Here is an 8,754-nt window from a genome sequence, read left to right as displayed (position 1 = left end):
AAAATCCGGTTTTTAATCCAACAAAAACTAAATAAAACTCCTAACTAAAGCAAACTTTTGTATATTTCAATACCATGTTTTAGGTTTATATTTTCAATATTTAAACAAACCTAAGTACATTTAGACTGATTATCTAGTTTGAACCAAACTAGTTTATATAGTTTGGTTCCATCATTGCCGATTTTTTTGGTTGCTTCTTGCCTTCTTGGTCTAATCCGGTCTTTTCATAGTGGTTTTTGAGTTTTGACCCAATTAATGGTTGTGAAAAATCGTTAACATCATTTATATCGTAACATTTTATGTATATATATTTGTGTACTTTAGGTGAAAGTGAATAACAAAAACAAGATGAAAAAATGTTATTATGGCAAAGACGAGATGGAGTTTTCAATGATTGAATCAAGTTAGTAGAATAGTAGCGTGGATTAAAAACATGGCAATTGATCTCTTATTTAATTATATGTAGTAGTTATGTGTTTCTTTCTCATAAACCCAAAACTAAATATTAGAACCTCTTGAAGATATAAAAAAATAACTTTTATTTTTCTCACAATCCTCGTTTATTTCAAATTAAAAATAAAGTACAACTTATCTTGCATAAGGTACAACTCAATTTATAAGTAATTTCAGGAATTTATGTTTTTTTGTCAACAAGCCATATTCCAAAATTGGTTCTGTTATTTACATTATAACAGCCACGACTTTTGGTCTTCTCTTCATGCTATATCACATGTCATGTACTTCCAAAGAATCTTAATAATACAACACACACACACGTTAATACTACATATCATTCCAAATCTATGACATTAAAACAAACAAACTGTTTTTCTATGTTTTTTGCAGCATCCAAAGTCTCTCAAACTGTTCTTCACTCCTACTTTTCAACCAAAAAAGTTCATCACCTTTGTCTTGGTCATAATTTTGACCATTTCCGTTCTTTCGATTCCCTTTTTCTTAACATCCAAGTTATGAGAATTTCTTTTCTTTACTATTTTTTCTTTTCTTTTTTGGGTGATTTTGACTAATTAGAATGGAGAAAATGAGAGGATAACTTCCTACAGTAAAGTGGGTCAGCTTCTGATGAAAGGTTAATTCACTACCTATTCATAAATTTCATTTATTTTTTGTATAATGTAGTAACTACAGCTATGGGATGTGTTCTTCACATAATAAGTGTATGTAAAGGTGACTCCATCCATGAAATTTGATCTACCAATTCAAATCACGAAAGGGTTGATCATCTTTTATAGTTTCTTTTTTCAATCTTATGAAGATTGAATGATGGAATAGCATATGAAGATGAAGATGAAGGATACCAGGAAGTCTTTCAAGAGTTTATCCAAAACAATCCATTCGCTTTTGGGATTCAAGAATGAAATCAATTCTTCATGGGCTAATACAGTTTGTGACATCATCAAAAGCTTGCCATCAACAGCTGACTATGAGAATGAGAATGATTATGATGATGATCTTGATGATTTTCTTGTTTCACAAATTCATGGTAAATTGTCTTTCAATCAAGGGTCATATGCAAAAAGATAACAATGTTCTTTCATTGATTTGTTTATTATAGGATCAAATTAGAGCATTAACTGAGTAGATTATTCAAAGTATATCGTCTTAATAAAAGAAATTAAAAGTACAATGTTGTCAACAGGTGAGCTTGTCACCTTGAATGAGGAGGTTTTTCGATTGAATGCAAAAAGAAGACAAGTTCTCAATCAATATCTTCAATTAAAAGGTAATCAAAAATCTAAATAATCAATTATAAACACTTATGTATATTTATAATACTCGACTTAATTTCCATTTTAGGAAACATTCGTGTATTTTGTCGCATCAGACCAACGATAAATGGCGAAAAATTCAGCCATTTAAAACCCGTTGTACCTCTCGATTCAAGTGGAATTCTCCTCAATTTAACTGAAAACAAAACAAAATTATACAACTTTGACAAGGTTTTTCACCCTACTTCATCACAAGGTGCTTTAAATTCTCTTTCTTGTGAATTATGATCCCTTCCCTTCTATCCACATTTCAAAAACCTAACAAATAAACTCTCATTTTATTAAAATTTCAGATGAAGTATTTTCAGAAATTGAACCCGTTATTAAATCCGCTTTAGATGGATACAATGTTTGCATTCTGGCATACGGGCAAACAGGCACCGGCAAAACTTTCACCATGGTAACACGTTAAAATAGCTATAAAAGTCGCGTATGGTGTTTTATATTTTTTTTAATCTTTTTGTTTAAATAAGTTTAAAAAAATACATTTATAGGAAGGAAATGAAGATTTTCCAGGTGTAGTACCCCGAACAATTGAGGCGTTATTCAAACAAGCGTCAGATAGCAACCATACGTATCTTTTTAGTTTCAGTATGCTTGAAATCTACCTTGGTCATCTCAAAGATTTGTTAATACCTCATGCAAGAAAAACAAGTGACCCTATGCCACCTTGGTATTCTTTTTTTCTCTTTAACTTAAAGATATTTAAATAAGTTTGATATGCCTCTTACTGGTCTGGTAAGAGGTTAGGTCTGATTCGGTCTGATTCAGGCTGTTAGATACCACTCTTAGAAGCCTCTGACTCAGTTCAATCAGACCTTGATTCAGTCAGATCTGACTCAATCAGCAATTATCAAACAACCTCTAAATTGTGTAATTTGAAAAGTTGTTACTTGCAGTCTGGCAATCCAAACGGACCCAAATGGTGGAATTGTGATAGACAATCTTGTAGCTATCCAAGTGAGCAACTTTAATCATGCAATTAGTCTTTATAGGCTCGGAAGTCAACTTAGGTCAACTGCTTCCACGAATTCGAATAAAGCTTCTAGTAGATCTCATTGGTAACAAATTATGATCCAAAATTATGATCTAATAAGCAAATATAAATGGAGTATTTTAAATACTTTGTGTTTGTTGCAGCATGATACGTATGTCAATGACGTGTTGTGATGACACTGAGAGACGAAAGATTACAAACAAAATTTGGATGGTTGATTTGGGAGGAAGTGAGCGTGTGTTAAAAACTAAGGCATGGGGAAGAAGATTTGAAGAAGGAAAAGCTATCAATCTTTCCCTTTCTGCCCTTGGTGATGTCATCAATGCCCTTCAAAAGAAAAACAGCCACATACCTTACAGGTAGATTGAACATGAAAGAATGCTTAAATAAATGTTGTTCTTCATCTCCACCATTGAAGTTAAAGTATGAATTCTTGTGTTTTATAGGAATAGCAAGCTCACACAAGTTCTCAAGGATTCATTAGGTAACTTCATAGCTATCATAATATCATAAATCAAATCATATTATTCTAAGATCAATTGTTTTGTCATTTTAGGAGAGGATTCCAAAACATTGATGCTAATTCATGTGAGTCCCAAAGAAGATGATTTATGCGAAACTGTATGTTCTCTCAATTTTGCATTACGACTGAGAAGCATTCACTTAGGGAAAACCGAATCAAATGTGAGTCGCTCAATAAAAAAAATAAACTCTAATTTACGCTTTTTTTTTCAAATAAATACTTCAATTTTCGCTTATACAGGAAGCGAGAACAGTTAAGGAATTAGCCATGGCTGACCTGCAACATGAGATGGAAGAGATCGAGCATAACCGCGACAGATTCATGAAAGAGATCAAGAAGTTGAATCAGAAATTGGATTCTCTAACAAAAAAATCATCAGGTTCGATTGGGAAATCGGAAATTGATGATGTAATTACGAAAATGCCATTGTCAACGTCGAAGATGCCGAGATTTATGAAGCCCACAATCTGTAGTACACGAAAATCAGGAACAGGTTATCAGAATTCGTATAAGAAAGAAATTAGACATGAAAGAAGGAAGAAACAATTACCGATATCTCGGGCAGAATCTGTGAGTTTTCCTATAAAGGGCCTGACCGAAAGCTACTCGGGCAGCAGTATCTCAAGAGCAAGCTGCTTGGTGGATTTGAATGATACAGAATTCAGCCATGAAACATCACAATGTAGCTTTAGAATTAGAACGAACATAAACAAACAGAAAAATTCTCTCAAGAACTCAAATGATAAGCGTGTTATTTCAATCCCGACTCCTGTAAAGAAAGGAAAGTCTACGAAAAAGGGGGAAACTACAAAACAAATGATAGGTGTAGATGATTCATCTACTGAAGGAGATATATTATGTCAAATTATGCCATGTGATACCATTAATGACACCTTTCATCAAGATGATTGTGTTAATGGAGTTGAAGGGGTAGTTATATCAAAAGTGTCAACACAAGAAACAAGGTGCTTAGAGGTTTATAAATTGAAAGAAGACCTACCTACCAATGTTCCTATATCAGATTTTGATACTAGTGTCGAGAGTTCAAAAGTTTCCTTTTTGAGATCAGAACTGAAAGAATATATTCTGATATTGTACTACAGTGTTCTTGTGGGATTGGGATTCCAAAGCTTGGGTTTTGAAGATGATTTCTTCCGATCTTTAATTAATTAAAGTTGCAAAAATGCAAAAAGGTTATTGGAAAAAAAGATTCATGATGTATAATGTATTAATGTAAATATATGGAAGATATTGTATAGTGACAAGTAACATGTACATTCGTTAATAAATTTTGTTTTTCTATGTAGTCAATTCATATTAAAATTCACATGATATGTATCTAGATATATAAATTCATATTTGTAGGTATGTGGATATATCAAAGAAAATCAAGTTGCAAAGATGAAATAACTCTTAAAATTCAACCTTCATTAGTCTATTTAACTCAGACAAAACTTCATGTATTCTTTCATATTGAGGATGCGAACTATTTCCAGAAACAAATTCATGAACTCTGTTATTCAATTCAATGCAACTCACACCTGATATCTTCTTCACACCAGTATCTCTCATCACTTTCCTTGTGAATCCAGCTTCATTCCACTGGCCCATAGAAGAATATATATTCGAAAGTAAAGAAAGGTTTCCACTATTATATGGCTCCAATTTGATCAAATGTTTTAAAGCTCTTTCCCCAATCTCCACATTTCCATAAAGTCTAGATGCTGCAAGAAGTGAACCCCAAATAGCTGCATTTGCTTCAAAAGGCATTGAATTTAGTACTTCTTGTGCCTCCCATATGCATCCAGCTCTTCCTAGTAGATCAATCATGCATCCATAATGTTCAATCCTTGGTTTAATTCCATATCTTGGAAGCAAATTGTTGAAATACCAAAGACCTAATTCCACCAACCCCCCATGGCTACATGCTGAAAGAACTGCAATCAGTGTAACTTCATTTGGCCTAACATGAGCTCTTTCCATTCTAGAAAACATGTCAAGAGCTTCTTTTCCTAAACCATGTGAAGCCAATCCAGCAATGGTAGTTGTCCATGTTATAACACATCTATCTTTCATGTTTTCAAAGACCCACATTGCTTTCTTTATGTTCCCTGATTTTGCATACATGTCAATAAGTGCATTGTTGAGGGATGTAGTTTTGTGTATATTGTTTTTATCTATGTAGTTATGAATCCATTCACCTAGCTCTAATGCACCCAACTGGGAACAAGCTGAGAGTGTGACTAACATTGTGACTTCATCAGGGAGCACTCCATCCGTTTGCATTCTTCTAAAAAGAGCAACAGCTTCACAAGGCTTGTTCACTTGAGCATAGCCTGAAATCAAAGATGTCCAAGAGATCACATTTCTCTCAGGCATAATCTCAAACAAGGCACAAGCTCTCTCCACCTCATCAACTTTACAATACGCAGAGATCATTGCATTCCAAGTTGCAACGTCTCTAAGAGGCATTTCGTCGAACACCTTCCTTGCATCGTGAACATACCCACAAGACGCATACATTTGAACTAACGCTACTCCTACATGAACATCGGTATCTAAACCAACACTAATTACATGACAATGAATCCATCTTCCCAAACTCAAACCGCCCTCACCCAAACGACTCACACCCTTTAACAAAAAAGGAAATGAGTAAGAATCAGGTCTTAACCCAATAACTCGTGCTTCGTTGTAGATAAAGACAGCGTCTTTGACACGAGAATTACTCGACAGAGCTTTGATCATGGTGTTGTAAAGGTATATATTCTTGCAAGTCTTATGAAAAAACACCGAAGTAGCATGGTCCAAAAGACCTTTTTCAGAGCAAGTGACGATGAACCGACTGAGAAGAAGATTGTCTTGATCGAGACCTCGAACAAACATGAACCCATGTATTTGATATACGTGAATGCTGTTGGGGCAGTTGTATAGCAATGAGGAGCATATATCATGTGTTGTTGCTGCTATGTATTGGCGTTTATGCTTCAGGAGTAATGAGTTCAAAGACGATCCAACACGAGACAGCATTCGAGTAAACTGGAGCTCCTTAACGCCGTTATGGCCAGAACACCGCCCCCTTATGGCGTTATGTTAAGAGGCGTTGCAAACGGTCGATTCTTTTAAAAAGAATTAAGTTTTTTTTACCTATAAATAGATATCATCTCCCTCGTTTTTATTCGCTCTATTCTTTTTCTTTATTTTTTATACAATTTCAAAGCCTCTTCAACCAAAAGATGGAGCAAAACCCAAACCCACAACCCACAACAACCGAACACAACCTCTCTAACGTTTCCGACGTTGACGTTTCCGACGCAGAATCTCATATCGACCTCAACGCCGACACCTATGAGAGTTCGGATGACATCGAAGAGATCTCCCCTCCACCAAGAGCAGCGGGACGCGACAAAACGAAATGTGTTGCAAAACATGTGGAGGAAGCTGATAGAAAAGCTAGGCATATGGTGGAAATTGAAGCGAAATTCCAGGAACACAAGTTACTACAAAAAGAAAAAAACGATTTACAACGTGAGTACTTGGATTTCTTTCGTAGGCAATTATAGGTGGAGAAGGAGCGACACGAGCGAGAAAATATGACGAACGAGTTGGCAATTCTTAGGACTAGCGTGGAAGGTTTGACGTCCGAAGTTGCGAAGGTGCTACGAGGGATGAAGACGAAGATTCGGGCAAAATATTTGGGCAATTCTTAGGACTATTGTTTTATGTTTTAAATATATCGTTTTTTTTTTGGTCTTGTAATGTTTTTTTGAATTTAAATGTTATGGTTAATTTAAATATTATGTTTTATTTAAATATTATGTTTTATAAAATTATATTCGTTTTTATAATTGTTAAAAAAAAGATAAAAAATGATATTAAAATTTATTTTAGTTTGGTGGTGTGGTGATCATTTCCTACCTATAATTGTGTGACATGTAAGTTGGAAAAATAGTATGGAGAGGAGGATATATACGCACCAGCCTTACCCACTCTTTGAGTGCTTAACTTCGTTTTAAGGTTCTGTTGGCTAAAGTAACAATTTTAGTAAAAACTAGTTAGATGATATATAAAATGATATTTAGATATATTTAGAAAGAGTGGATTACAACAAGGGATCTCTTAGGCCTCCAAGTATATATTGTATGAGAACCATTTGTGGTTTAGGTGGCAGGTGGGCCATGATCGCTCACACCACCCCCGGTACCACAGTCGTGGCCTTTTGTGAAGAATGGTACGATAGGTTACAGAAGGCTTTGGGTCTAATCTCTTTTGAATATACCTTTGACTAGCCATTTTAATGGCTAGTTGTTCAAAAAAACCAGTAAATATAGATCATTCCATCTTTCCTATAAATACTAATCATTTTACAATAATTTTTTTCATATTAGTTCTTTTTCCTTTACTACACAAGCCTAATACATACACAAACCTACCATGAAACAATTTCGACAACCATCAAACTTCCAAACCCAACTACCTTAGGAAGGAAATGAAGAAACCGTGTTAGCTAGTGCTTGGATTTCGGTGTCCAACTATTCAGATGGTGCATTAGATTTAGATAATTGAGGTCAAATACGTCACGGTTTCTTCATTTCATAACTTATATATATACATATTTTGACGTTTTTATTCACACCATTTTTTTCTTTATATTTTATACAATTTCAAAACCTCCTTAACCAAAAAATGGAACAAACCCCAAACATTCATCCACTAAACTCACAACGCACAACAGAACACAAACTCTCTAACGTTTCCGACACAGTCTCACATCAACCTCCGACACCGATGAGATTTTGAACGACATTTAAGAGATCTCCCCTCCACGAGGAGCGGCAAGACACAACAAAGTGAAGTGTGCGGAAAAAGTTGACAAAAAAAACAAAGCTTAAGGTGAAAACTGGATCGATATTCCAAGAACACATCTAGCTATAACAAGAAAAAAAATGATTTGTTAAATGAGTATTGGAAGATATTTAGGGAACAACATGAGACAAGAGAAATGATGAACGACTTGGCAATTCTTAAAAGTAACACCGAAGGTTTGGCGCCCAAATATAAAAAAGTGGTACGAACGCTGGAGGCATTAAAGGAGAAGATTGAGGAAAAATATTTAGGCAAAATTTGAATTTTAGGATGGTTTTATGTTTTTAATTTATGGTATCTTTTCTTTATGATCTTGTAATGTTTTTATTTTCAATTTAAATGTTATGGTTTGATTTAAATAGTATGTTTTATACAATTGCGTTTGTTTTTTTTTTTTTAATTATTAAACAAACTGAAACTCAAAAAAGAAAGAAAAAATGATATGGAAATTATTTCTTAACAATCTTTTTATTCTCTTCGACTTTCTCGAAGGTTCTTCATCAGCATATTTTTCAGACTTCACAACTGTTTGTTTCCTTTTGTGAATAGAAAACATCTTTATAACTGGCAACCCATCA

The 8,754-nt window shown here is 34.3% G+C and overlaps 2 protein-coding genes across 3 annotated transcripts; one reads left to right on the top strand and one right to left on the bottom strand.

Moving 5' to 3' along the window:
- Nucleotides 1-809: 809 nt before the first annotated feature.
- Nucleotides 810-4,616, top strand: LOC111889874 (kinesin-like protein KIN-14T). 2 transcript variants are annotated; one of them, XM_023886033.3, is made up of 11 exons: nt 810-1,090; nt 1,277-1,504; nt 1,661-1,744; nt 1,819-1,986; nt 2,084-2,190; nt 2,285-2,463; nt 2,690-2,851; nt 2,931-3,146; nt 3,234-3,271; nt 3,344-3,471; nt 3,551-4,616. In XM_023886033.3, the coding sequence occupies exons 2-11, from the start codon at nt 1,297-1,299 to the stop codon at nt 4,481-4,483; spliced, it is 2,223 nt and encodes a 740-aa protein (XP_023741801.1). In that variant the 5' UTR covers nt 810-1,090; nt 1,277-1,296; the 3' UTR covers nt 4,484-4,616. The 2 variants fall into 2 exon arrangements, with proteins under 2 accessions (XP_023741801.1, XP_023741808.1); XM_023886040.3 differs by lacking the exon at nt 810-1,090 and adding an exon at nt 1,161-1,178.
- A 95-nt stretch (nt 4,617-4,711) lies between these two features.
- On the bottom strand, nt 4,712-6,469 carry LOC111889890 (pentatricopeptide repeat-containing protein At5g56310). The gene has a single exon (XM_023886049.3). It carries the CDS (start codon nt 6,338-6,340, stop codon nt 4,724-4,726), a length of 1,617 nt encoding a protein of 538 aa, XP_023741817.1. The 5' UTR covers nt 6,341-6,469; the 3' UTR covers nt 4,712-4,723.
- Between the last annotated feature and the right edge of the window lie 2,285 nt (nt 6,470-8,754).

This window comes from Lactuca sativa, chromosome 6 (assembly GCF_002870075.4).
Source record: "Lactuca sativa cultivar Salinas chromosome 6, Lsat_Salinas_v11, whole genome shotgun sequence".
NCBI classification, from domain to species: Eukaryota; Viridiplantae; Streptophyta; class Magnoliopsida; order Asterales; family Asteraceae; genus Lactuca; species Lactuca sativa.
This window is presented reverse-complemented; position numbering and strand designations above follow the sequence as displayed.

Coding starts and splice junctions, on each gene's coding strand:
- LOC111889874 (XM_023886033.3), top strand. CDS start 1,297: ATGAAGATGAAGATGAAGGATACCAGGAAGTCTTTCAAGAGTTTATCC. Junction 1,745..1,818: donor TCAATATCTTCAATTAAAAG/GTAATCAAAAAT, acceptor TTTCCATTTTAG/GAAACATTCGTGTATTTTGT. Junction 1,987..2,083: donor TCACCCTACTTCATCACAAG/GTGCTTTAAATT, acceptor TTAAAATTTCAG/ATGAAGTATTTTCAGAAATT.
- LOC111889890 (XM_023886049.3), bottom strand. CDS start 6,340: ATGCTGTCTCGTGTTGGATCGTCTTTGAACTCATTACTCCTGAAGCAT.